Source organism: Pholcus phalangioides, unplaced genomic scaffold, assembly GCF_987345545.1.
Source record: "Pholcus phalangioides strain wild (caught in Gottingen) unplaced genomic scaffold, Ppha-v1.0 ptg000004l_1, whole genome shotgun sequence".
Taxonomy (NCBI): Eukaryota; Metazoa; Arthropoda; class Arachnida; order Araneae; family Pholcidae; genus Pholcus; species Pholcus phalangioides.
In genome coordinates this window covers 53,046,989-53,060,529 of record NW_028301597.1, presented here as the reverse complement: position 1 = coordinate 53,060,529, position 13,541 = coordinate 53,046,989, and the positions used below count along the sequence as shown (strand labels likewise).

General features: G+C 34.3%; 1 protein-coding gene across 5 annotated transcripts in view; it reads right to left on the bottom strand.

The window, feature by feature from the left end:
- Window positions 1-13,541, bottom strand: part of LOC149087834 (transmembrane protein 198-like) — a 75,780-nt gene continuing 62,239 nt past the window's right edge. For all 5 annotated transcript variants that reach the window (XM_089231755.1, XM_089231757.1, XM_089231756.1 and 2 more), the window contains exon 6: window positions 1-11,813. In XM_089231755.1, coding sequence (XP_089087881.1) covers window positions 11,676-11,813 — 138 coding nt within the window. In that variant the 3' untranslated portion in view covers window positions 1-11,675. The remainder of the gene's footprint in view (window positions 11,814-13,541) is intronic.

Sequence of the window (13,541 nt, the reverse complement as noted above, 5' to 3'; positions counted from 1 at the left end):
CTGAACATAATTTATTACATAAATTATTTTAATGAGCAGTTTCAAACCTTCAATATACACTACAAAAAATATCAAAATAAACAATAATAATGGTGATAAAAGATTGCTAAACATTTAAAAAACAGATGCATAGTACATAATACTTAAAAGAATGAATGAGAGAAAATTAGATTTAATATCACAAAATGGAAATAAAAAAAAGCATTTCCTCAATGTCTCAAAAATGCAAGATGGCAGTCATTAGAGAAGTGGGCTTTTTTCTTTTTGCAGAGCCATTTTTTCCCTCATTGTATACTTGTGTATATATATATAATTATACATATTGTATATATATATATGATAATTGAATGATATGGGTAAGTAGAAATATATATTGTACATGTACAGACACACAACTTGACAAGACGACAACAACTGGGGCATTGTGAGCAAACCAATGTCCTGGGTGAAAAAGAAAATGCTAAACACCAGAAATAGGAATCCACTTTTATGGCTAACAAAATACAAGGAAGTTACGGTAAGAAACCAAGACATTTTTTTTCACACAATAAATACAAATGTTTCCTTGACTAATAAATACACAATGAATAATACAACAAAAACTGCAATAATTTCTCTCTCTTGCATGTTATATGTATATGGCAAGGTATGTATGGATTTCCAAGAACAATGTTTTTGCATGAGCATTAAACTTTGCCAGTTTTGATGAATTAATCTGACGAGGATCTGTTTAAGACTTTCATGGCTACAATACAAAAACACCTGAATTTTTTGAAGATCAGGAATGAAAATACTTACATAAACGTGGTATTGCTCAGAAGAAATTCTAAAATACATTTAGAAAGCCTAAAACATTCACTGAGCTTATACTAGGGATGGGTTATTAAAGCGCGTGCACACACACTTTTGGAATGTTGATTTTTAATGAAAAATCATAAAATGTTGTGTAAAACTTTCTTCTAAGACATTGTAAATAATTGTTCAATTTTAAAACTTTATAATAAAGTAAAAAAATTGAAGTAAATGAATTGGAGTTTCTTCAACTTTGAGGCAGAAAAAGTTTTTGTTTGAGAATCAAATTTTCCCCATTTTGAGAGTACAAAAAACTTTATGAGTGCAAGTGCTGCTTATTACGCAAAAATGTTAAATAGTTTTTCCTCCACATTATGGGTGATTGAAGAATTTATTTGACTAGCAGAAAAATCACTGACAGTGTTAACATAGAAGCATTTAGCTGTTGCTCAAAATTCAATATCCATCAATTTACCATGCACAAGATGACTGTTATAAGTGGATTAATATAGGCCTACCCACGAAAGCACAACACAAACAAATATGGGCGTTCATGAAATTCCATAGAATTTAATTCTTATCTTTCCACAAATACCTTTACAATCATGTTAGAGGAAAGTAGTTGAATATTATAGAAGACATGAAAAAAACCATAATACTGAAGTAACAGTATGTCAGTAACATTTACTCCTCTGATGAAAAGCATGCAGTAAACCCTTCTGAATGCAACAGGCACTGTCCCAAGCAAATTTTATTAAAAAATAATAGGCCTATGCTTCTCATTCAGCACACACAATTTTCCCACACAAACTGATTCAATGTGAAACCTAATTGTTATAAAAAATTAGGTTCCCCTTTAAAGTGGGTAAAAACTGGCTGCAGAGACTTGCTTCAAAATTGAGTAATCAATGATATTTATCATAAAATTCAATAAACCTTTTATTGCAGCCATAACAATGCTGCTAATGTCCTTCAAGCCTATTACAACTACTACTACTTGACCAACAACAAATTTGCGCATGTTATGTTGGAATACAGCCCAAAACGTATTTACGTTGTCGGAGTTGTGATTGTTCCATGTTCTTGCTGGTGCTGCCATCTGCCCATTCCATATTTTAAAGAGAAGATGGTAAATGCTTGAATTTTCCTATCATATAAGTATCATGTTGAAGGTCTGCCTGTTTTTTGCAGAGAGACTTTTTCAAATGGAAGACTCTGCCACATAATTAGAACTACAGCACATATTTCAAAAAAAGAAAAAAATATAAGTTTGCAAGAAATTTTGTTCTTATTTTAAATACCAAAAGTAAACTCAAAGTAACAAAAGCCTTAAAACCTAAAATATTTAAGATTCACCCTCCCCCCCTTTAAGCAGTGTTCCCAAATACTTTTGAAGTGCAACCCACCCCCTACTATTTTGAACTTTATTCAAAATTTTAAAAAAAGTGACTGCATGCCATTTGCAGTCAAATAGTTTTACTAACTAGTTTTCTTTGTGTTTCTGGATTCTTACACCTTAAAATGAGAAAGAGTGGCTGTTACAGAACCAAACATCTGGAAATTTTATTTTCACTTGATAAATCAAGAAATCAGAGTTTCTGATTTTCAACTGTGTGCTTTACTTTTGACTACAGAGTGAACCTACTGGCTTACATGAATGTTAAGTAGCTCGGCTCAGATTATGTTGAAAAATCTTTCATGCCCTTCCCCCACCGACCATTTAGGGTCATTGAGAACTACTGCCTTAAAGAATATAACTTTGTTAAAGGACAAAATAGCCTGCAATAACGTTGTTTTTTCGAATCAATAGCCTTTTTATACCATTCCACTCAAACCATCAGTTCTGATAAGCCAGGCTGACAAATAGACCAATTCATGTTTAACAGCAGCCTAATATCTTTACTCAATTGATACCCTACATTTATGTATTCAATATACAGTGAAATCTTGATTTAACGATACTCTACAGATGAAGAAAAAATATTGTTGTGTAATGAGATTTACTATTATATCAAGTATTGTTGTGCCGAGGTTTCACTGACTGGATCATTTTCCTGAGAAATATTTTCTCCCCTATTAAACCCTATTATTTTTGTTTATTGCCAGTCACTACTGTCCCTTAAAATATTGGATGGATTCATCTTCCTCTATTATTGGGCTCTTTGGTGGGGGAATCTCTTCATCACCCTCCCTCTGAATCCGCACCTGCCTCCCTTCTTAGTTGGTTAAATAAGAGAAGTAATAATTACTTTAATAACTACTCTAAAAAAGAGAAGTTGCCTAAATTAGTAAAGTTATCTACAGCTTTTTTTTTCTGAGAGAGGTTTGGTTTGTGGAAGTTACTTTGAAAATTTATTTATAAATTTTTTTTTTAATATTTCTAGAAGGGCATAGAAGTAAGTTTGAAATTCAGAATCTTTTTTGCGTAAACATGACAACCCCCCCCCCCCCCCCCGGCGACATTCTTTAAGATTTCATTATCGATAAATGGAATTTTCTCATGGGGGAGGGGGGGGGCTGCGGACAAAACAGTGGGTTTTTTTTCCCCCTCAAACTAGTAAAATTCGCATCTGCTGGAAAATATGTCAGTGCTTTCCTGCAGATTCAATTCTCTGGACAGAGCTTACGGATTGCTTGGGAATATGTGAAAATCATGTTTTGTTTTCTACAACTTGTAGAAAACTAATAATGTTAACAAACTAAAAAAAATTATAATTTTACTAAGATCACCAGATTTTCATCTCCATCAAACTCATATTGAGCTCTTTATCCCTCCTGAAAGGTGGTCGGCATATCTTATCAAGCGATCCCAATTATTAATGAAGAATTTTTACTGTGTTGATTTGACCTTCCATTTAAAAGATCATTCACTGACCACTCCAAAGCAGGGCTGTCATCTAAATATCTTGTTGAAAGTGCTATCCCCACTCTTTCTGCAAAATATTGCAGAAGAGCATAGGGGAATAACCATCCTAGTGAAATAAAGCACTATATTAATTGTCATATACAGAATTGGGAGGAGGTTTATAATTGAAGATTTGGGGGGGGGGGGAGAATGGTTTCGGTCCATAAAACACAATTTTTCAGGAGAAGAAAAACAATGTTTTTCTTTAAAAATCTTGTTTAATTACAATGTTAGAAATTTTATCTTAATTTAATTTTATATCATAGTATATGTTAGGAAAAACTCATACCAAACTATTTTTAAAAAGGAACTAAAAAAAGTGGTTGTATAATTTTTTTTTTCTTGGCTTAATCTCTCCCCCCCCCCCAACATGTAGTTTGAGCAGGATTCTGAAACCGAACACACACACAGCATAAAATTTGAATAATTATCATATTTGAGATCATAGTATGACGAATTAAGTTAGAAGTACATAAAAAATTACAGGTGGTTAGTGCAGAAAAATATTAAGTGAAAAAAGTTTATTATCCTTAGTCATCTCATTGTCGTTTATATACTCCATGTATGATGCATCATCATGCTGCTCATCGCTCTCACGCCTATCCCACGTCAAGTTGTTATAAAAGCTCTTAAAGATTGCAGGTCATTGTACTTAGCATGAGTGATTGGGATTGGGGGCATTGTAGAAAATTTCAATAGGCGTGTCCTTCTCTTTTTGATGGTCCTTTCTTTCTTTTTGCTTGTTTTTAACAGTAACTTCATCGCTGGTGCAACTACCAAAGAAACTGGAACAGTGGTACACTAAACGTGGTGTAGAACTATTTACATGAAGGCATCTGATTGATCTTGTCTGCAGTGAGCATTTTTTCCAGGCGCATACGATTTCAAAAATCTGTCCAAGCTTTAAAAATTTCTTATTTATGGTCAATCGCTTTAAAAGGCGATTGTTTTACATGACCACTTTTTATAACTTCATCCATTCCTCTGGAATCTCAGCATAGGAAGTTTGTGTAGGACACAACATAAATATATACTCAGTGATACTTTGAAACACAAACTAATTTCAAATTCATTTGCACAAAGCATAAACTACATATCAGTAAAGCAAAACAAATACACGCACTCAAATATTGCTTACTGCGCATATGCTAGACTCTGATCGTTTTTCCATCTGCACACTGTGACTAAAATCATTGTTCCCTCTGGTGTTTTAAGTGGTAGAAAGAGACAGTACTGAGTTACACAGAACCGCAAAAACATTAATTTTGATTTTTTTTTTTTTTGGACTAAAAACGTTTTTTCCGAGACCCTTTGATTGGAATCTGATTTCCAAACATAGCTATTAAAAAAATCAAATTGAATTTTCAACAAAAATTCCTCATTGGTTTCTTGGAGGGGGAAAAAAAGAGACTTCCATTTTGCAGCCCAGTTTGGTCGCACCTTATGCACAGAGCCACAACTAAGCAGAGAGTCTAGCAACCCGGGAGTGGCCAAGAAGGGCACTGAGCTTAAATTTTTTTTTCTGTTAAAAATTACGAGGAACCTGGCTCTGGACAACAGAGTAAATTTTCGTTCCTAGTTGCAAAGCTGCTTATGCCCCTGCTTAATTCTGGGCATACGTATCTACTTCACCAAACACCAACTCTGGACATATTGCTATATTGCAATTTACTGCCATTAATGAGATGGGTTGGAAATGAAGGTGCTGTCTATGGGTAATCACCTCATTGATCGGTGATCATTTTTGTTGCACCATGGTCATTTTCTGCACACGAGGGCTAATTAGACCAAGACCTACACATTTATTGCAGATTCAGAATGGCAGGCTTGTTTTTTATACTCATCAAGAGGTTGGTGCGCTAACCCCTCCATGGGGGACTCCCTTCGGTAGCAACTTTTTCTGCAGTCATGTCGCCGTTTCTGTTGTAGCCCTGTGTCAGGAAAGTTTTCTGACAAGGACGAACAGGGTATCAAACTTGCGACACCTCTAAACATCCTTTGGTACTTTAGGCGAGTATCTTATCGACCTGGGCCATAGCGCCCCAGGTGGTCACCAAGTTTGTTAGGGAAAATACCATAACTATTCTCCCTTGGATTTGAACCTGGGACTGTGATGGCAACATTCACGATGGTAGATGAGCATCTTACCACCACGCCACTTGGGTGCGGCATAGGTATCTGGAACTTAGGTCTATTGAAACTCTGAAAAGTGTTCAGTTGTAGATGTGTGGTTATAGTCAGAATTTTTTTGGTCCATGCACACATGTATTGCACTACTAGCCTGGTGAGGCAGGAGACTGGCCAGTGGTATGGGGCACAAAGATGCATGGTTTCCCAGCGCGAGAGAGTAATTTTTTCTCTAATTGCTCCTTGTGAGATGGGTGGAAAAATAATGCAGAGCACAAGATCCTTTTTCGAAGAGGGCCTTCAAATCGTTAAAGATTTTTAACTTTAAAAAATATTTTAAAATCTGTTGATTCTTTGGAATCCCCACGTGTAAATACTAATTTAATCGGCTGATTATTGTATGAGTACATGTGTGTAGAACTTTATAAAATGACATTATATGGTATATGTATGGCAGTTCGGTTGAGTCAAGGCATTTTTTAGCTTTGACATATTTTTACTTATGTTGCGGAAAACTAAAAGAAATTTCATATTTGGCCACTTTCATTTTGATAATCTTTCATAACCGGTGCCCCCAATAGTTCAACAATGGAGTTTGGTGACAGATTCACATTACGTCATTTTTGCACAAGTGTAATTTGGGGACATTTACGCATAACGAAGCAACTTCTTAAAAAAATTTTTCTTTCTACCCCCCACTTTCTTTTATTCTCTTCCTCAACCCCTAACTGGAATAGTGGGGTCATTTTGACTTCACGCATTCTTCATATTACCACATCTTGAGAAAGAAATGCATCTGAACCATCCTATATTCAGTACCTTTCAAGCTAGTTGTTTACATGTGCTTGACAAATTTATTATGTTATTCTACTTATTCTTCCCTCTATATCATTGATCAAAGTTTTTGTGGGGTCACACCACTTGCGTAAGTCTTTGTCTGATGGTCAGAGTGTTCAGCTCTAGAGCTGAAAAGTGCCAGCTTTCTTGATTAAATTCAAATTAATGGCGAAACATTGGATATCCAAGGTGATAATCATGAGGATAGTGTTGTTAGTGAATTGCACGAAAGACCTGTGTGATCCACATTTCACGGTGTTGTTCGCAAGTGCTGTGTTTGACTTAGAATAAGAGTAATTTTGGTGCTTGTGAAAATATAGTAAATATTTTAATTCGTAAATTTCATTTTTGGGTATATTTCAATCATATCTATTCATTTTTCAATCATGAAAATTGCGTTCAAAAAATTTAATATATAATTAAAAAAAAATTTCAAAAGTCATGTAGGCTAGCCCTCCATTTCTTTTGAATGTGTGTCTTAGTAAAAGGCCATTTTTGAGAAAACAAAGAAATTTGAAAAATTATTTAGTGAATTAATAGATAGGTGAATGAGGCCATGTAAAAAACCCATTGCTTTTAGGAAAATTTCTTTTGTTGATTTTTAAAATGCATTAATACCAGCTGAGGTCAAAATGGCACCCACGACACCTGTTACACACAGAATTTTCACAAAGCCAGTTAAGGGTTACAATGAATAGGAGTTGTGAAAGTGTATGAGGTGCATGTACAGTTTAAGTAGTAGTAGGATAGGAGTTGTACATTGGTTGTATTCACATTACATTTTTAAAGTTCAACTATTTTTTTTATCACTAGAATGTTAAATTTTTTTGGAATATTTCATTCCAAAATATTTTTTCCTCATAAATGTTAAAGGAAAAGTGGTAAATCAGTGGTTATGCATAATCATAGATTGCCTTCGTAAAGTTGAGGAATTTTAATGTGTTTATCACTTTTATTGCTGATTATCTGTAATTCCTAATTGAAGTGGGTGAATTTGATAAATATTTTAAAAAAAAGTTATAATCTCTGTTCTCTTTATTTAACGAGTTTAATGGTTTGCAACACGTCCATAAAACATATATATATTTCACCATAAAATTAAAATAAGTGTTGAAAGATTTTCTTCCCAAACATAATTATGCCCAAATAAAACCAATATTACCGATTCAATGCATAATTATTGGTAAATGAATGAATTCATCAAAAGGTGCTGGTGAAATAAAGCAAATCTGATCAAACAACAAAATTGAGATAATGTTGCATATGTTGATTTTTGTTAAACGTTTCATAGCATGTGACTTTCTCTACAGGAAGTTTAAATTATTTTGCTTTTTTTGCCTAATAAATTCAATCTTTCCCATTTAATGGAATGAAAAAAATGATAGAAACCATAATTTCAATCACGAATATGCATGAAAACAATTCATGTGTATAAAGCTCCCCACAATAACTTTAGGCCATTTATAGTAAAGAAGAAAAGAAGGAAGGGACACACAGGAAGAAAAAGAAAAGAAAAGGCAAGAAGTGCCTCTGTGTTTTTTGCACAATTTTCATTAATTCCCCATGTGCAGAAATGCACAGTGCAGATCTGTCTAACACCCATATTTTGGGAACTACTGTCTTAAGCCCCATTTACATGTGCGAGATTGAGGGGGGGGGGGTCGCTTTGGTGATTATCATTATTAGCATGGCAAATTCTTTTCCTCATGGGGAAGAAGGAGGGAAGAAGATTCATCAAAAGAGTCCCATCTTTGCTGCGGAATAATGGTGGGTGACTCTGACCTCCTCCCCCATAATCTTTTGTGCTGCAAAAACTAACGTAAGCTCCTTCATCAGCCATCTTGAACCAACCACTTCCGTTCAACCCATGTAACCAGTGACGACTTCCTGAAAGAAGGGGGGGGGGGGGAATACCAGCTTAAACTAAATGCCACGTAAATGGGTTGTAGTGAAAATCCCTGTTACGGGTAACTTTCCAAGATATTTTACTGCACATGTAAACGCGGCTTTAAGGTGTATTTTATATTTACACGCATTTAACTTTTCTAATTTGTTTCAACGCGCCCTATAATTTGGCACCCTGTGCAATCGCACCACCCTAAGACCGCTACTCTAGTTATGTACTCATAAAATGGTGTGCATTGTATATCTTCAATGTGCTTTTTTGGTATTTGGTAAAAAAACAAAACTTGTGATCATATTATTAACCAATTAAAATCACTTAACAAATGTGTATAAGCTTCTCCTTTGAAAAAAGTCCCTCCACAGAGAGCAGCAGACATTCATTACAAAAAAAAAAAATTACACCCATTAATAAAAAAAAATCCACTTATTTGCCAATTCCTCTCTTGCGATTTTGATGGCAGCATCTCTAATAAAAAACAACCCTTCTGTTCACATAATATGCACAGTATACAGACATACACATATGCTCTCAGAATAAATCAACACAACACTTTCCACCATGTTTCCATTATTTGTTAGAAGTCCTACATGGGAATGTTTACAAGGTGTACCTTGAATGAAGGGTTCATAGGAAAAATAGTTGGAAAAAACCCCCATTCAAATCAAATTACTGCATATTCCCACTGTTAATATCTTCAGAAAAAAATTACAAAGCTGAATAGACCTACAAATAACAATCATTTATAAAATTAAAACTATAATTTTGTTTGAACAAAATTTTGCTTTGAGAAATTCATATGAAAGGTAATGTGGATGTACAAAGACAAACAAGCATATATGAATCCCTCAGGAGCGCATTAAAACCATCTTAAGATTAGCTGCTATAAAAAGGAAGGTACCAGCAACAGATTAGAAAATATTGTACCCATCAGTTCAATGGGAAAACAATCACACGTACAAGAAAATTGTGCAGTGAATAAATGCTATGGGAGAACACGTCATCACAATTACTGTATTTTTCAGAATAAGGCAGTGTTCAAAAAACTTCAAAACGTACATGCAAGATTAGTGCTATATTGGTATAATTGCAGCACTCTCCCAGAATGAAAAATAACTTCCATTCAATTACAGCCTTTTCATTGTACAAACTGATATTTGTCAAAAACTGATTGCTTTATACCAAGAACCAATTCAAAATAGTTGAAAAAAAAATTTAATTAGTTAATACTTGAATGTGATATGACAATGTTCAATTTCTTGACAATACTTTTTGAAATGAGGTTTGACAAATTTCAAAATTATGTTTTCAAAAACATGAGCGCTGTACCTCTGATACACCAAAAATATTTTACGCCCCTGGAATGGTTAAATATGTCTGTGGAAAATGTTTGTGGGATAAATTTCATGCTGAATGAAACTCAAATCATTCTTTACAAATCACCATTACAGAAATTGCAGATATAAATACAAAGGCCACAACAAGCGAATTTCCCAACAAAGTGACCAATAAAGCAAAGGTTGCAAATAAATTGAATAGAAGTTTAATAATTTGGTGAATTCAGTATAGTGGCCCGAGGAATAAGGTATTGGGGGAATAAAATGGGAAATGCACAAAACTTTTATTTTTTTTTTAGTTGGCCACATCTTTCAAGTTGTTTTTAAAATAAATAAATATAGCTGCCCTTTACCCGAATGTTTACATTATAAAAAAAAACCACAGAAATTAGGAAAGAAAACCAATACATATCAAAATCACATAAACCTCTAAATCTGAAGCATACTTCATATTTTGTTTAAAGGCTAATTGGGACATGGGGAACCCATAAAAATACCTTATTAACCATGTTTTGGAAAATTTCATGGGTTTTTCCTGTTTCTTTTCTTTATGCAAAGTTTGTATAGTTATATAAAAAAAGAAAAACAATTGATCTCCAATTATGACTTAGTAAACATTAAGCACAGTACTTGGCGAATTGGAATACAAACTCTAAAATGGAATAGTTTGCTCAATAGTATTAAAAAAATGATCACCTATACCAATCCTTCACTTCCCCTCCCAAAAATAGAGACAAATACTTATAGACATATATAAAACAAACAAAAAAAAACTCAACCTCATTCTCACAACTTTTGAACCTGCATAAAGAAGGAGGAAAAGATCTGTCTGTTATAAATACTCCTATACAAACAGTAAAAAAAAAAAGGTAGTAATATAATGAACAGCCAACAAACTAAGGTAATATCTTTGGTGCTAAACATTGTTTCTCTATCTCTCCCAATCATTAATTTATTTTGGCAAAATCGCAAAAAAAAAAAAATTATGGCTCCACTGCTGTTACTGTGAAGCATATGGCAGTTTGAATAACTGTACGCTTTTTACACATACATAATAATATTGAGACCACAGGACTAAGAGGTCTCTGTCTAATGTCAAGATGCATCTCAAAATGAACACAGCAACTGTAGCACCCATACTATATCATTTGAAATGAAAGAAGGCACCTCTATTCACCGGTGAAGGTTTGAAGATTTCATTTTCGTTCAATGTGCCTCATCGAAAACAGGTGGAAGTTAATCTTCCATTCAATCAAACCTTTGAACATGCAAATATGCTGCATGTCAATGTACAATAAAGCACAAATAGAAAACTTTTGTTCTGCAACTTTATACCGAAACCTCAACAAATCTGATCACACAAGACTGTTGGAGGGGCTTAATTTACAAAATGATGTGTGTATGCATATACTGAACATGTATATACATATACACACATAAAAACACGATTGTGATTCATCTTGATAGCAACATTTCAGCATGAAATTGACTAAATTTGGCAGTCTTTACAACCGCAAACAAGAGAATATGAAAATACCATACACTATTATGTTGTGCAATATATTTTCTCTTAATACTCTGCTTCTATAACTTCACATTTATAATATTTTTCTTGTCTTCCAGCAAACAGCACACTGCAATTCTAATTGTTCCTTCAACAACAACAACAACGACACTTCCTCAACAAAATATATATATTATCATTATATACATATCTTTTCTGGCATGTTTTCTTCAGTGTCTCCTTAGTTTGATATACATCAGCAAATGATAATTATGGTAGTTGACTAATTGAGGTGGCAGTGCTCTCTGATGGGTTCAGAACTGTCAAATGGGTGAGATCTGAATGCAGCGTTGTGAAACTGTCATCTGGTGGCGGGCAGACTTTCTTCTGTAAGCTCTGAACATAGTTCTGTAGAAAGAAGACATAAAATACCACTCCATATTAGTCAGCTTTTAGGAATAAATTTAAAAAAAATTGCAGGAATTACATGCACTTGAAATTAGTTGATACAAATACTTGGAAAAGTAAAATAGTTTTCATAATGAGATGAACTTTATCCAGAGCTTGACAAATTGAGAAAAAACATTTAGATACCAGCCCAATTTTTAGAAGCATAGACATATATAAAATTCAAGATATACGGAAGACTGGATGTTGTGAAGATATTTATTATTTGAGATGTTAATTTTTTATTATTAACAATTATATAAAATTGTTTTTTTTCCCGATTTTTCCTACATTAAAAGACACACTGTCATGAAATCAGAATTTTTTTTTTTTTGACATTTATAGACTCCATGATCACAGATAAAAAACTCAGAAAGCACCAATGCTTTTCTGATAGTTGCCATGGTGGCCTGGCAGATGGGATCTGTCAAGCCCTGCCTTTACCATGAAATAATATATGCATCATAAATACACTGCTTTTTGCCGGCATAATAAGATAAGTCTCTTCCTTTTGTACACTCATTTCCCCATTTCTACACATTTTTTCCTCACTCATTTTTTATCTTTGCTCGCACTTGGTACCAGTGAATAGGGCAAGCCTTGTTTTCAGCCCATTTCCAAAGGAAAAGCTATCATTAAAGCACTTCATATCCACTTAAATCCTTAGTTAATAAAATAATTCACAGTTATAAGCAGATCAACTACATTGCACAGCAAGAAATTTGTAGAGAGAAATTTCTCTTCCATTGAGGATTGTCTTCTGATTTTGATTGCATGTACAGCATCTTCATTAATTAAAATTCTGTTCTAGGGCCATCTTGAAACATGGATCCACTTCCACTGCCAAGCACCACCACCACGAGATGAAATCGAGATGCAGTTGAGGTGCGTGAAACTGATGCATCACATGCAGCTGATCAGCTTCATTCTGACCATCAAGTTTTTATCGATCAACTCAATCAGGGTATCGATGGCATTGTTAGCAAATTTACAGATGAAGTGAAGCTAATGGGCATAGTTAAGAATCAAAGTGACAGGGAGTTGCTCTAGACCAGTGGTCCCTAACCGGGGGTGGAAATGGAAAAAAAAATTACAACATGCTGACTGATTATTCAGGAAATTTAAAATGATAAAAATTGAATTTTCAGTTCCCGAAAAATATGAATCACACCGATATTTTGAAGCCTCATCTTCTCCTGACAAAAATGTGTCAAAAAAAATTTTGTATTGTAAAAGTTTCTTTTTCGATTAGCTGGTTTCCATTGCAGTTGAAAAATAATATTATGTATTTTTTTTGTAGTTTGTTTACATTGGTAAGGGGCCGTTTAAGTATCAAGTCATCATCGATGGGGGGGGGGGGGGGTTTCCGATTTGCTGACTTTTGATGGGGGGGGGGGGGTTGGATAATGCTTACGTCATCAACCACCTTTTATGAAAATATGAAATATTTTTAATGACATCTTACTCGGTGCGCCAAAAACGAGAAAAACCTTTCAATAGTCAGTGGGCAATTGAAGTAACATTCCCCCCTACTATTGATAAGTGCCCTACAGAGCCGCTTTAATCATCTCTAAATGTTTCGCGGATCCAAGTGATCTGGAAATGTATCCGGGCCGCTTAAGTGCTCTGGAAATGTGTTCGGGCCGCTAAAGTGCTCTGGAACTGTGCCACGCATCACTTAAATAATCT